Source organism: Tetrao urogallus, assembly GCF_951394365.1.
Source record: "Tetrao urogallus genome assembly, chromosome: Z".
Taxonomy (NCBI): domain Eukaryota; kingdom Metazoa; phylum Chordata; class Aves; order Galliformes; family Phasianidae; genus Tetrao; species Tetrao urogallus.
The window spans coordinates 5,029,011-5,045,277 of record NC_136816.1 but is presented as its reverse complement, the minus strand read 5'-3'; the positions used below and the strand labels follow the sequence as shown (position 1 = coordinate 5,045,277).

General features: G+C 42.4%; 1 protein-coding gene across 1 annotated transcript in view; it reads right to left on the bottom strand.

The window, feature by feature from the left end:
- Positions 1-15,759, bottom strand: part of MUSK (muscle associated receptor tyrosine kinase) — a gene marked incomplete at both ends in the record, with an annotated part of 44,744 nt that extends 28,985 nt beyond the window's left edge. Inside the window, 5 exons of the mRNA XM_079548094.1 lie at positions 7,735-7,876; positions 8,381-8,508; positions 9,292-9,443; positions 12,182-12,308; positions 15,681-15,759. Of these exons, the coding sequence (XP_079404220.1) occupies positions 7,735-7,876; positions 8,381-8,508; positions 9,292-9,443; positions 12,182-12,308; positions 15,681-15,759 (628 nt within the window). The remainder of the gene's footprint in view (positions 1-7,734; positions 7,877-8,380; positions 8,509-9,291; positions 9,444-12,181; positions 12,309-15,680) is intronic.
- Positions 15,760-16,267: the final 508 nt, after the last annotated feature.

The window sequence follows — 16,267 nt, the reverse complement described above, 5'->3', positions numbered from 1 at the left end:
CCTTTTGTCTGTTTCAAAGTGCTGCCTGCAGTGGCAACTGGTTCTTCTTGCACGTGGGTAATTGCAAATGGCGTTTCCCAATCACAGTATCTACGGTACTCATGATCATTCCTTCTTCTGATTGCTTGGTTTTCAGTTCTGAAAACTCTGTCAGCCCATCATAATGTAAGTTAATCTCATGACCTTATTCTCAACTTCTAATTTGAGATTTCCTTTTCAGTTTTGGAGCTGTGCAAGGACTGGTCTTATACAGCGGCACAACGCAGGCACTTTCATTGGGTAGGCATCCTAGAAATATTGTGTGACAACAGAACTGGTGCTACTGCTAGGACAAGATCTAGCACCTTACCATTTGGAAGAGTAGTTGCAAGTGGTAAAAAAAAAAAATCATCTCCCACAAGGCTCCATGAATAAGAAAGGTGGGAGAAGTCACTGGGAGATGACCTGGGGGAACAGCCTTGAGAAAAAAGGATATTGGCCCAAATGTACCATACCAAAAGTGCACATTCAAAGAGATTGTATAAAATCTCTTTACTGCTTGGAAAACCTAACTTTCTGTATGTTCAGACATATATCAGTTTCTCATATTGAAAAGGCAGTCACTTGGGACAGCCATCTCATCTTGCTCTGGCTCCCTTAGCCTCACAGCTACAGATATTCTCTGTCCTTTACTCCCTTCGTTGTTGCACACAAAAGACATGCTTCCCAGCTACCAAACATAGGGTAGAGAATGACAATTCTTGCGATTACATGAGAAATTCATATATGTTTCCTGTGCCTTTCCAAGCTCCTTTTTGGAAGAGAGAGGTTTTTTTATTTTTCAGAAAGAAGAAGCAAGCTCAAAAGTCCATTAAAGAAGAATTGCTGTTAGGAGCCTTGTGCTTCTAGGTGCCTGTCTTCCATTTCATCAGCACAGGAAGTCATCAGCCAGAGGCACAGGGAGGAACTGGGAGGCACTTGAAGGCACAGAGAGGCACCTTGTGCCCATACCACACTGCTGCATGACACACTGAATGCCTGTGCATTGCTCCCCAGGAGGTCTGGGACTGTTTTCTTTCTCCTGTGGCCTGCCCCATTGCCCTGTAATTAGGGCTATACACATATCTGCACCATCTGATAACCTCAGGATGATGATGGTTACTTCAGTAGGCAGGAGGAGATTTAATGAGATATTCTGGAATTTCAGTTCTGCCCATTGCCACCCTGCTGAGAACAGTCAATTACACTGTGTAATTACAGGCAAGCTCAGCTCTGTTTTCCTTCCCTTCAGTGCTCTCTGCCCCCACACCCTATGCAGTTTTTCACAGCAACCTTCAGTGTACTCTGCTTATTGCCATAAGACACTGCCTGCAGGCTCATGCAGCTGCCCCACTGCCAGGAGGCAGGAATTATTCTCCTTGGAATGTCCAAATAATGTTCACTGTTGGTATCTAAGCTTCCCTGTGGAAACTGAGGCTGATGCTTAAGTGCAAAAAAGCAGGCTTATGCTGTCAGTATGCTTCTTGGCCATGGATCCATTTCCATCTTGCTCAAAATGCTCTACCCTCGGAGACAGCATAGACAAAAAGTCAGATTTCATGGCAACAGCCAACCTGTAGGCATGGCCACAAGAGTCAGGATAACAGTGCTGATTGGCTATCAGTGTGATCCCTTGGTACCTCCCTTTCTATGCAAAGAAGCGTCAACATCTAAATGTAGAGCACTTACTGGATGGTACATTTGGAGGCAGGTTTCATTTGAAATCAAACTTTTCTCTGGAACGTGGTCCATCTAAATTGACAGATACACTAAAATGCATCATTTCTTTCTTGCAATTATGGTGTGACTTTCTTATCTTCTGATTTATCTGTGATACAAATTTGTCCCAAGGCTTCAGAATCATAGAATCCCAATAGAAACAGAAATAGACAACCCAATGGCATGGGTGGAAAAGGACCATAATGATCATCAGAAGAGGCTCATAAAACAGATAGTGCTTACTGTCATTAGCCAGTAGTAGCTAATCAAACAGCTAAGGCACTGTTTTCTGATGTCCTCTAGCCTGCTGTCTCCAATTGTACAGAACAATCTAAGAATGTTAAACATCTGGACTGAATCTACTCATACACTGGAAGATCCTATTCTTTGAAGGATGATTCTCCAAGGAAGATTTTCCTATTTTTAAGACTGAGGCAGTTCTCACAAGTGGCTTATAGGGGAACATTTTTGTGGCCTGTGGCAGAGTATTATTTTAGTAGCTAGTAATAAGCAGTAATAAGCTAGTAATAAACTGCGGGCAAGAAAAGACTTCTATCTACCAGGACTGGAACGCAAAAACAAACATCTCAGTCAGAGTAGCATGAGGAGCATTGTTTCTACTATTGTTATAATTTGTTTCATTTCTGTGCCGTCCACATAGTGTGGCAGAGGAAGAAGCCAAGTAGGAGCATTTCAACAGAAGGATGAACCAAACTGTCTGGATAAAGGATCAGCAGCTCGCAATCAATACCTGTGTTTAGCCAACAGGAAACTGCAAGGAAGATTTGACCCAAACATGTTATGAAATCCCTGGAGGATCCTGTCAGCATCTTGATGAGAGCACTGCATCTTCCAGCACTTGTCCTAGCTAATTCTTTTGTTTGTTTCTTTCTTTCCCAGCGGATTTACGATTGCTGATTTCCAGACTTGCCCTTGTACAGTGATGACTTCAAAACCAAAGCTTATCACACAATATGCTCCAAAAATCCTGAATTCTACAACTCTCTGGTGCCACAGGCTGGAGATCAAGTTCAGCTTCATGTAAATCACAAAATGGAGGTGCATCTAACTGAATACACAGTCATCCATCCACGTATTCTTTCTGTTTAATTTACACCTTTATTTAAATTACACCTTACTTATCACCTTTTTCTTTGTTATTTGGGATATTGAGCTAAAAATGTGTTACGGGGCAAACTGGGAATGGTGGGAGTTTCAGTAACTGGGTGCAATGCTTAGACACAATGTGAATGTTGTTCACCTTCAGGAGAAGAAAATCTTTATCTTTTTTAAAGCTAAAAAACACAAACAAACGTCATCTTCCTACAGCACAGAACCTACACATGCTGCTGTTGAAGTGGAAGGGAACATCTCTGAAGGGCATTTGACCTTGAATTCTGTTAGTAAATGATTTACCTCAACCCTTTGTACATGTTAACAGCAGTTACACCATTCATTTACAGAAAATGGTTTTTCTGCAGTTGGTGCTATAGAAATAAATTATACTGTTTCGGAAGCATATGGTTTTCACTTTCACACCTCTTCTATAAACATCTGTTGCTTCTAAGCTCTACATAATTTGTGGCCAGTTTTCAATTTTTTTTCTGAGACCTTTTTGTTTTGAAGAATGGAGACCATATGGGACAGAAGTTCACTCTACCTATTCATGAGGTGGCACTTTGCTTCTCCCAAGGGGAGCAGGAAGCATTCTCCAAAACAGAAATAAAAGCTCTGCCAAAACACAGAGCCCAGATCAGGTGATGAGACCTGAAGTCACCAGGAGATAAATTGTTTTACTGCTGATTTGCAATACGAGCTCCTTACTTGATTCAGAAATTTTGTATACTTTGTATATTGGTTATAAGAATCACATCTGAAAAAGACAGCAAGAAGGTAAAGAAAAACCATTCTGAGGAATTTTTTCCATGTTAAAAAAGAAGGAAAAAAAGAAAGGGCAACAGGACGTCTTCTCTCTCAGTCTCTCAGAGCTCTCAAAGAACAACAAGTGTGCCCAAAGTATAAATGTTCTCATGCCTCTTACTAGGCAAGGGTTTGTAGCTTCAAATTTATCCTTTAAATGTCATACAATTTATACATAAAGAGTATGGAGAATGTCACTGTTACACATGTCAAGCCATGGGGACTGCCAAGGGCAGTAAACCCAGAAGCTGAGCCTGATCAGCCTATGTACAGCCTTTGTTGGATTGGTCCTATTAATGGGCTGGGTCAATGCTACAACAAATACCAATGAAAACTGAATATTCCTCCTGTTCTGCAGCTTGTGTTACACAAATTGCTGTGTACTGCATGAAGGGAAAAGCCTTGGACAACTCACTAATACTGCCTAGCGTGCAAACCCCACAGGTTTCAGATGTGCAGATGGGGGGCCAAGAAATACATTCTTGGCACAGCCCAAGAGCTTGTACCTGGCCTGCAGTTTCCATTGACACCACTGGGAATATCTGCACTTCAAGGCACCTCTCTGTGTTACTGAAGACAATAGCCCTTCTCCTATTTATTTCCAAAGCAGTGATCTTCAGGTAAAACCAGATGCAACTCCTTAGCCAACATCTTGTCAGTAAGGTTTACCCTCTGAATATATGCAGGAACTACAAATCACATAAGCAAGTGAAAACTTCTCCCAAAGCCCTGAATCTAGCCTTCATCCCAAAGTCTTTGAGCCACAGATTCACTTTGTGCATTGGTATAACAATCAGTAGGAAATTTGTATAGATGCTGACTAACGCCTTGGCAAGCTACTACTTCACAGTGTACATAAACACTCTTCTCTTTTAGGGTTAGCAGAATATTCAAAATTGACCCTGTAGTGGTTAAACTGCTAGTTAGCAAAATTATTAAGATAGAAAATGAATACAGAACTACTGTTCAACTATCACCAGGAAATTTAAACCACATTTCCTGACAAGCAGAAAAGATGGTAACATTGTACCTTTGTCTCAGTGGACAAGTACCTTCCTGTAGCCACAACTGAATATATATGAGTAACTGGAAGCCATCCTCACTTGCTAAATTTAACAGGGTCGGCAAAGGGGCCACTGTTCAATTCTTTGTCTTTGCAGAGCAGAAGACTTCCCCGTTCTCCCTCTCCTGCCTGCTCCCTGCTGTCAGCAGCCAGCTCCATGGTGATCATGTTTCTGTCCCTAGTGGATTATGCTTTTCTAAGGGGACAAAATATTTCACAGAATCATGGAATCATTAAGATTGGAAAAGACCACTAAGACCATCAAGTCCAACCCGAACCCATCCGCACCATGCCCACTAATCATATCCTTTAGTACTACATCCACAAATTTCTTGAACACTCCAGAGACAATGATTCAAGTACCTCCATGGGCAGCCTGCTCCAGTGACCAAATACTCTTTTGGAAAAGAAATTTTACATAATATCCAGCCATCCACCATCACTTATACAAACATGGGTTTGCCTTGAACTTGGAGCAAAGGAGGAAAAAGGCATAGTCTGGATGGACAGGCTTTTTCAACTTTTTTGATTAAAATCCTGACCCAATTCTGTGTATCAAGGTTCATTAACTGATTAGAGTTCACAAGTTCGTAACATTTCGGAGCAAATGAAAATAGCAGCCTTTTTTTTTTTTGAGGTACCTATGTAAAGGAGCATGTCTGCATGCAATCCTGCAAAAGCTGGATGCCTCCATGCTTTGAACTAATTGCAGGACTAGCATCAAAGCCATTAAAATCAGACAGAAAATTAGAAACCTCATTCAGAAATCAGGACCCGCCTGATCTCAATTTAGCTAGGCATAAATATTTGCACTGCCCTTTGAATGAACATCTGCTTCAGGATTAAATATTCATGGCCATACCTAGTCATTTCATTTTATTAAGCCACACTACACTTGATAGTAACTTCAGCAAGTGGTAGCACCAAGTTTTAAGGAAAAATATTGTTGTATTATTGCAGAAAAGCAGCATGTTTGCATGAATTTTCTGAACACAGAGCTCAAATTAATGCTTAGAGAAGGCAGTCTAAAGTGCAATTTTCTCGCTTTAGATTATTATTGACTTGGATCTATCTTAACTTGTTAGCATTGAGGGGGTAGGAACACTAAAAATAACAATAACTTGAGTGAGCTAGGCTATAGAAGCACGAACATGCATGCATATACAGCTACATGCACACATCTGTATGTATCTGTAAATATTCATGAGAGCTGATCTAAAATACTGGGAGGGGAAGTGATCTGTGTACACAGCAAGCTGCAGTCAGGATTATTACCTTTGGATTTTGGGAGCCAAAAAAGTAAAACAAACATTCACCAGACTAGTTTGGGTGGCAGCCTGAAACAAGGTCTATTATACGGGTGCCCTACCAGAAAAACCAAGGAGAGCCTAGAGAACAACATCGCTTTGTTCACAGAACACATGCAGGGAACATGAAGGGATAGGTTGTGCAGGAGCACTGAGCTCCCACTGATTAATTAAGAGCTAATCTTTCTGCTTTTAAAAAGAGCATACACAGACTCTCCTTTGCAAGCAGTGTATTTGTAGATAAATTTGCTATTCCCTGAATTAACATTCAGCTGTATAATTCTGGAGACAGGGACAAAAGAAGGTATCGGCCTTAACGGCCCAGATGTTGGTGCAGTTCTAGACCATTTTTAGGTTCCCAAATGCTCCGGTAGGCCTGAGAAATAAGACCCCAGTGACTGAGGCTGTTTGCATGGACCAGGGCAGTCTCCAAGCACTGCACTGAGCGTCTGCCTCAGTCAATTCTTGGTGAGCCTTGAGCTGCTCCATCAGCATCAGGGACAAAGCAGAACCCAGACCCAGACTATTCAGCCACATAGTCACCTTGCCTCATCAGGAGCTGCACAGCTCTGAATCTAGATTAGAAATAGCTGCCTTTCTATTTTCAAGCTATTTAAGGAATTTCTAACATCCTTCAGTCTGCACATGTAAATATTATTTTTTTTAAAAAAAAAAAAAAGGAAGAAAGAAAATGATTGCATTTTTTAAGAAAACAGCAATCCTACAGTGATTTGTAGCTGAATCTAATACATCTGACCTCCTTCCAGGAGACAGTCAATGGTTCTTTTAGAAACATGACTGTACCCTGAATAACCTCTAATAGACTAAATGTAACCTCTGCAATCTTTTGAGAATTGGACAGATGCCCTTCTCTACATTTTGCTGTACAGATTGTTCAGTTCTGAGTACAAAACAAATGTAAGCTCTTCTGCTGTGTCATCCATCCCTCTTCTGGCTTTGCAAAACCTTGCTTAACCCGGACTCTCCTTTAGGATCCAGGAACACTGAGTGCTTCATTGCCTACATTTGAGTGCCCCTGCAGCCCACTGTTCTCAGCATTGGGAAACTGAATATGATTTATACCAGAAAGCAAACACCTTCTGTAAATAAAAGAAGGACAGAACACATAAAGACCAGAAACTGAAAAATCAAATTGGTATTGGGTTTAGTGGGCAGAAAATGTGCAAGTCCTCAAAGAAAACATCTTTGTTTAGCTGAAGAATCAACCAACTCAGACGAGAAATCAAAGGGAAAAGGGAAGGATGTACACATAATGCTGCAAAATGATGTGCGACAGCTGTCTCCAACCAGTCTCTTTACAGCAGTTTTCCAAAGCCATAAGCTTCTTACTTGTCCATCTCCACAAGTCAAACAGTGTGCTGGTGGCACCTTCCAAACAAGAAACAAGCTGATTTCTTGGAACATGTCAGTCAGAAGGGAGAATCAGTTCCTATTCAGACCAATTTCCACCAGACCCACAGCAGCTGTGGACAATGACCCTTTCCCCATCAAAAAGCACTGAGCATTAGTGAGGTCAAAAATCCTGTTTCTTACCCTCATTTCCCTTCCTTTCCCTTCCCCTGCCTCTTTGGCCACCCTAGGATATTTTTGTCAATATCAAACTGGTACTTCAGGCTAACCCAACTTAGCTCCGTAGTCCCATCAGGTCAGCAGATAGAGCTGGACCCCGACGCAAGGGTTACTCACCTTCCACAACCACTGTTGCAGGTTTTGAATAGGCACTGCCCAGGCTGTTTCTGGCTACACATCGATACTGTCCTGCATCTTCTCTCTGAACATTGTGGATCCTCAAATTCCCTGAATCAAGAACAGCAATGCGTGCATTCTCCTGCCAGAGAAAGGAGGGCCCAAGGTGAGAACTTTGTGTACACCCTGCATACAAGCAGCACCAAACGTCCTCTTGCAAAACTTGGGCTTACATGCATAAAACTGATTTCTGCTGCCCTGTAACTAAAGAATCTGAGCTCAGACCTTCCTGTTCAGCACTGTCACAACACACTAATCCATCTTTATTTCTGCAGATCAGTGAATTGCAGCTTCAAAAGGGCCCTCAGTATTAGCCAAGTGGTTCACCTGAGTGCTATTTATGAAACACTGACAAGTGTAATTTGTAGCATTTAGCCATGCTTAGTAGTAATAAATGAAATGTAAAACTTCAACAAACAGAAATTATTGTGAGTGTAAGCATCTATAAGATCAGCCAAGGTTTTTCTAAATGATTTCCTCCTAGAAAGAACTTGGAAGAGCTGTAAGTGATGTTAATATTTAGTCACAGTAACTTCAGCAAATAGCAATAGATAATAGCAATAGCGAAATTTCATTCTCTGTTCACCTTTACCACTGTTTCTCCTTTGATCCATGAAACAGAAGGTTTTGGATTCCCCATTGTAGTGCATGGAAGAACGGCCTTTAAACCTTCTATGATTTCCACGTTTACAGGCGGCCGGGTTATTTTGGGTCCTAAAATTTGAAAAGGCAAAACTTGAACTGAAGGTAAGAGATAAAAGAACAGGACAAGTTCAGAGTCATCCAACAAAATCCCCTGCTGCTTTCTCTTTGCATTGCTGTAGCCGAAAGATAGATCCTTGGTGGGGTGTGAGCTGCTTTGGAAAGTAAAACCCTTCCTTAGTGCAGCAATCAAAGTTGCAGTTTTTGGACACAAAAACAGCTGCCTTGCATGCATCCTTTGTTTTCAGTAGTGGGGTTTGACAGCCATTTGAAGTAGGACCTAGGCTGAAGTCCAGATCCAGATAAGAGCATTTCCAATATTGAAGAATGTTTGCATTCCAGGTTTTGACATTATTTTTTTTGCATAAACAACACCTTGTGTGAAAGTTCAGATCTGGAGTGAATTGTTTTTTAAGTGATTCAGCCTTGTCTCTAGCTCAGCAAGAAGGGCATGTAACCACAATTAATGGCCCTACATGAAAGATTTGTGACCATGTCAGTAAAAATGATAAAGGATTCTTAAAGAAAAATTTTTAACAATCCAAAAAAAAAAAATTAAATTATTCAAACTCCATTAAAGGTAATGTGTGGAAAATTTGAACACTTTTTGCCCAAAGGCAAAACATAACTTAGTCTGCACTCGCTGGCAGGAAAAAGAATCCCCCGCTCACCATTTTGGGGGAACTAAGTTTCCTTCCATGGTGTATCACTGAGCCAGCAGAGAAGCATCACCACGTGCTGGCTCCAACCTGAGGGCAACTGTGGGGCTGAGAGCTCCTCTGCTTTCCCACTTACGCATTTTGACTTGCAGAGCCCCGCAGCTCTGGGCAGCTGCACCAACCCCGTTGTCCGCCGTGCAGCAGTACACCCCGTCGTCACTGTCCTCCACACTCAGGATGGTCAGGAGCTGCCCGTTCCTCTGTATGCTGTACCGGGTGTCAAACAGCCTGTGGAGCAGAGCGCAGGTGGTGAGGAGACTATGTGCATATAGACTGGAGACTGCACCATGAAAGTCAATTGGTTTTACTTCTTATTTTCAACATCTGCAGACAAGGAAAGGGACTGAAAACATCACGATGGGCCTTAAGATTCAGTTTGGGCCTCACTAAACCAAAGAACTATTAATCACAGAATTGATAGGGTTGGAAAAGACCACTGAGATCATCTAGTACAACTATAGATCATCCAGACTACGCATAGATGGCCACTGGCATGGTGGCAATGCTACATCCAACAGGTGCTGGCATCTGCCATTCTGTCCTTTCAAGGACAGGCATGAGCACCAGTGGCCTTAATACAGCTGGGTCCTGTTTTTTTTGGGGGGAGGGTGGCTGGAAAAGAAACATTCAAATACTAGAGGATGAAAGGTTAGCTACAGTTCAATGACAGCAGGATTTAACCTGGAGACCTCAGATAAATGCAGAAAAGCTATGAAATCAGAGCATTTGTTGCTCTGGGAAGGGATGGGATTTTGCAGAGAAGCCCGTGGAGCAGAGACGACTTGTAAACAAGAGAATATTGTGCATGCATGTACATGTTAGAGAAACAGGGAGGAGTACACACAGTGAGAAAGCAAGAGGGCTGCTCTCTGATTTTCCTTGCAAAGCTGGAAAAATATGGTAAAACTTTGAAGGATGATTTGCATAACGTTTCATAATTCTCTCCCTCTTTGACTTTCACACTACCATGCAACTCACTCCAACAAGTGGTAGCAAAATGGATCTGACCGGAGCACTGTCTCCCAGTCTGCCACAAATCCCTGAAGCCTGAGTGGGCTGCTGAAATACGTACTGCAGCTACTGCATAATGTCTGTGCCATTGCTGGTGTTACAAGTTCAGCTCAGTTCAGAACACACCACTCTACTTGCACAGGTTTTTGACACCAAAAGGAACACACAGAGGATCTTCCAGAAGATTAATGCTGACAGTAGCCTCTGTCTTGGCACTTTTCCCATTGAAGCTGCATGTTTACATACTGCTTTGTTTTGGAGGTTAGCTTAGCTGTTTGTTCATGGTACTTTGACCTTGGCAAGAGAAGAAAATTTCGTAAATAAAACAACCAATATTTATTGCTTGCTTTAGTTAGCCCCTTTGAAGTCTGCTACACACACGCATAAATATACTTTTCTTCAGAAAAGAAGCCAATGATCTGATCCATTTCTATTGTGCAAATACGTTAATCCATGTTCTTGGAAAGTAACAGATATTTTCAGCTCGCCTATTTCCCTGCCACTGGTCCCAGCTTTTGTATCCACCAGCACCAATTGTGAACACCAGCACAGATTGGTGTGTTTATCTTCTGAAAGAGAAAACTGAGAGAAAACTGTGATTTTTCTTATGACTTTATGACAAAAAAAGCATGTAATCTCCCATGGTCCCACGTGAATGACTTCCTCTGCCAGATTTGACTCTCAAGCATGGTGTCATGAGTGGGAAAGGACTTAGGAGAAAGTTGACCTGACCTGGAAATAACATCCATGGAAAATCAGACCTTCACCTCACATTAAGGGCAGTTAGAGTTAGGAGAGGACAAGAGAGTTAGGAGTAGGGTTTTGATCAGGTTCTTCTGCAGGTGATAAATGTGATTTCTGAAGGCAAGCATGCTTAAATGTAGATATCTATTTTTTCTCATTCTAAAATTGATTTCCTGACAATAAGAACTCTTCCTGCTGTTGATTTGTCTGAGTCTTCTGAGTCAGCAGATCACAGGTGTCTTCAGTCTCCAATCCTAGCAGCAGAAACCACACTGAAGAAGACTATCTGCTTAACATGGAGATCACTCATGAGGAACAGATCCCAACTGTGCTATATAGAGAACATTCTGTAGCTTTCCATTACAGTCATTAAGAGCAAACAAGAGAGAGAAACCGATGTGAAGATATCCAGTAGATATGATGTGATTTCAGAGTTGGATGACTGAATAGAGTTTACTTTGCAAGAGCCTATCTAGATCAATGAGGTTATAATAATGGTAGTCACTTCCATAACATGGTCTCAGTGTTGCATTTTCAGAGGCATCTTGATGCTTCATCTTTAATATATGACAGAGTAAAGCACAAATAATTCATCTACCATCAAGTGCAGAAGTGAACAAGAATTGCTTGTTGCAGCCCCCTCCTTGCAAGGTTTTAAGCATAGTGTAGATGTTTAGGCAGCCAGATCTGAAGTTCTGTTCAAATACACAACATCATACTCCTCTGTCAAGGAGTGAACTGAGGCACAGAAAGAGAATTGCATATTTGTAACTGGAGAGCAAATTCCTTGCATTATTCATAGCAGAAACCAGCCATCTCCAAACTCAACATGTGAAGTTGTAAAGGATAGATTCTCCTAATGTAACAGAATGAGATTCAAAGAAAATTCAAGGTCACAGACTACCATTACCAATAAAGACAGACTGAAAACAAGACAATGTCCAAGAAAATGGCTTCCCAGAATTACTTAATAAAGCACATAACACAGCAAGAGGTTGGACTCCCTGCCCTGAGTATTGATAGCAGATTTCTGTTTTTGTTGTGGCTGACCACATATCCAGGCAGCCCCCGGAGTGCTCCTACCACTCCTTAAGGAGTATAATTACAGCCACACTCCTGTTCCTCACTGCAGACCCTTTTGATGTTTCCAATGTCACACCTTTGTTGTGGAGGAAAGCCCTGGCCCTGAGCAGTCTAAGGAGGCTCCCTACCTGATGGGAATGCTGTTGCGTGTCCATGTGATCTCCGGCTCTGGGTATGACTCCACCACACACACGAATTTGGCAACATCCTCCACCAGCGCATCCACAGTTTCCAGAGGAGTGCTGATAAAGGGGGCTGCACAAAGAGAGACAAAGCATGAAAACCTCCCAGTGCTCGCTGGAGAGATGCGGCCAAGGAAGTCATGCCCCTGTAATTTGCCCTGTGACTCTTTGCTATCACAAACTCTCCCCTCTGCTCTCTCTCCTGGGCACTAGTCAGATCAATCTTATACAAGACTAATTTTTACCAAAATGAGGCTCTTAAAGGCCCATCAGCTCTTCCAGACTTGTGGTGTGACTGATGCACATCCTCTCTTTTTCTCACCTATTCTAACCAAGTAGCACTAGGGTTAAAAATGCAGTGCCTGTGTCTGACACTTTTATCGCAGACTTGTGATCACAAATCATTTGAATGTATCTTTAGAAACATTTTCCTTCACCCTGGTGAAAGTCTCTAAGAAGTGTTTGAAGGGATATGCCTTGTGAATTCATGGCAGCCTTTGCACCCCAGTGCACATGAACGACTTTAATTGAATGGCTGTATGGAACACGCATCCAATATTTGCTGGGCTGTATTTCATTGACAGCTGTGCTGAGGTGAGTAAGCTTCATGCCATGTTCCTGAAACACTTCCTTGCAAATGTTCAGCAAATGCAACAATCTTCCTGTTCCTTGCTTCCTGAAGCAGTATATGGGAAACTATTTTCTCATGGGAAAACCCTTCCCATACTTTGTCTGCTAAATCTCCTCAGTACAATGAGATTTAGCCAAAAGACACCACCAAATTCTCGCCTCCTGCTAAGAAACGAAAAGGTACTCCAGCATAAGAGACTGATAATAATAGAAAGCATTAATAGAGAGCATTTAGCCTAGTGCTTTTTTTAATTTACATAAGCGTAAAAACTAGAATGTCTTAGATTTCGGTTGGAATGAAAGTAAGGCAAGAAAGAATGGACTTCCACCACCAGTTTTACAAAGATACCCTGACACTTCATAAACGTCGTTAGCACAAACTTGCCTCAGTATCATTTCTGGATTATATGACTTCCTATTGCATAGAAAGAAAAACTTAAAAATACAGTGAAGGTGGTGCTAAACATTATATTATTAAATGTTAATTAAAACACATCTGCATCAGATTTGTTTTTGAGATCACCACTTCAAAGTGTATCAGGTTTCCATTTATTGGGTCACTCTAGGTCATACTGAATAGAAGTAATCATCCACATGGCATCCCCAGATGAATTGCATCTCAGTGAAACCAAGTGGAAAATTTTCAGAAAGCCTAAACTTCCCTGCAACTAGCAGCTGCCCTAGGAGAATAACTTCTACTGATGGTTATCCTGTCTGCCTCAAAGGAGATGCTGTTCTTTCGTGACTGAGTTTATGAGGTTTTGATGGAATTAAGACTCACTGAAATAGAGTTTTATTATCCAATTTTATACTGTACATTTTTACTGCTGTTGTCCACATGCCTTGATCTCTGGGATGATGCTCTTTTAACCCTTAGAAATGTAATGTTTGCAGTAAAAAAAATTCAAAGCAGCCGGTTTTGTAATTGCATTGTCACAATGAAAATGGCAACGTGATAAATAATAAAGATAGATTTGCTGTATGTACATGACTGTTCTGCTCTTTCAGCCAAGTGAGTCTATCAGTTTTATGTAGTGAATAAATAAATTAGCAATGGATAAGTACTTTCACTGTTTCTCCTTAATTTTACATATGACACAATTATTCTTAGTGATGTTGTCCACCTGGCATCTCCTGACAGCGAAGATACAACTCTTGCAATAGAATCCAACTCCCTCTTTATGGAGAATGTTGTCCGAGCTGGCCATGCATCAACATACAGTTAGAACAGAGGGGTTCCTAAATTCTACAGCCTCAGGGAACGACCGTGACAACAACACTGTGTAATTCTCTTGTTTGTTCTTTTATTTCCCATACTAAAATCAAATGCATGGCCAGCAGGGAGCATGAAGGCAGTACTCCTTTCACTGAGGTCAGAGGAAAGGGGACGCAAGCCTAGAAGTCATATGGCCTATCTTCAGGATGTAGGAAGCAGTGGAGCACACCGCCATTTTGTCAGTGTGTGGTGAGAGAGCCCCAAAATGGTTGAGATGGTGCCTCCTCACAAAGGCCATCCAAAAAGCCTAGATATCAGCATCATTCTAACCTTTTCAGGAAAGCAGTCAAAACTTATGATGCCTTAATGAGCAGATTTTAATGCAGAAAAATAAAACATTACAATATGTATTTATCAGTATAAAGAAATAGCACTGTGTGCATGCATGGGGGCTCTCTGACATTTTTAGTTAACCCTAGGGGATTAGGTAACACTGAAAATCAGTTAAGCAGCACATCTGCAAAGCCACTCTGGTACCATTTTTCTGGATGTCAGCTGTAGTTTCCCAAGATAGCAAAATGATCCAACGGCAGTCACGGGGCCCATGGGAAAGCCAAACCCCATGCTGCACCCACCCACCAGAAGCTACCGGGCCATTTGGGTGTGGGTAATGCAGCTACCCACCATGTTTTAAGAGCAGATGCCTATCTCCTCACTGCACTGTGCCACCAGGCTAGGAGGCAATCACACTCCTTATTGATTCTCTTGCCCACCTGATCCCATCCTATGATCACTTTGAAACAGACTGAGGTTCGCCAACTTACACTACTGCCGTCTTAATAAGTTGACATTTTGACTTTAAAAATTTTCATAAAAAGCAGGTATTTTTCCCCATTTTGAAGCCAACCTGATTTCCATTTGTAATGGGTGAGAGCAGAAATACTGGCCTATCTGCTAACCCCTGGACTCCTTTTTGAGGTTTACCTTGCTTTTTTTTTTTCCCCTGAAGCTGCATAGCCCTGAATGCCTCCTGATTACCACTGTGGAATAAGTCCACAAGTTTACTGGATGGTAAATCCTGAACACAAGTGTTTATCTTGGCACCTAAGGGACTTTAATGAATAGATAATTTTTCAGTTCATGCATTGGCTGAATGTATGCACGTATGCAAGAGAGCAGGTCAAGGCAGTAACTCTCTGCTTCACGTAGTGGACATGTTGGACATCTGTAGCCATGTACATATGCTATGCAGATCTCAGAGGGCTGTCTTTAAGCTGTGTATCCCCACAGGTAAACAACAGTGCTGGCCCTGTGCTCGGCAGCAAGCTTTGTGACAGGACATATCCATCCCACCCAGGCTGAACCCAAAGCTTTCCTCTTCCCATTGCAGCCAGACTCACTGCTATCCCTCCTCCTAGACGCAAGCTATTCTCACCACCCCTCACAACAGCAACCAAGCAACTACTCAACAGACAAGCCCAAAACCAGTAGACTTTCACACATTTTTGGTAATGCCAGTCATGCTGTCCTCCCCGCTGTTGGTGGAAATGCCTTCCCGTTAGCGAAACCCCCCGTTGGAGCAGAGCCCTTCCAGCAAACCTTTCTGAAGCGTCTCGGCCAGGCTGAGGGCAGCAAGGGTGAGGACGTGCCCCAGGGGCACCACCAGCAGATCTCTCATCTCTGGTCCGGACAGTGTCTGGCAGCATCGGGCCAGGCCAGCACGGCCCCGGTCCCACTGCTGCACGTCGAGCTGCCCTGCTAATGACGGAGCAGGCTCTGCAGCTCTAAGTATAATCAGGAATTCCACATCCCAGCAGCAATGATGGACACGGCCAGCTGGTGCGTATCCACTTCGGGCAGTGTGGAAACGTGGGGCTTGTGAAACAAGAGAAAGCAAATCCCTCCTGAATTCCTTCTAAGCAAACAGTGGGGAGGACAATGGGTGAGAGCGTGGCAGGGCCATACCCGATCCCAGAGCTGGGAAAGCAGCAAAACATTTCGCTCTGTGATGTGTATAAGCAGTGGAGGAAAAAGTGCTTTCCACAGGGCTTTCCTTCAGCTTTGTTCTGCTCTTTTTCATTTTTTCCTCCCCTGCCTCTCATGTGTTCTGCCTCTGTCTTATTACAACCTTTCATGATTCACTGCAATGTACCACCTGCTGCCTGCTGGTGGCATTACTTTTGTTA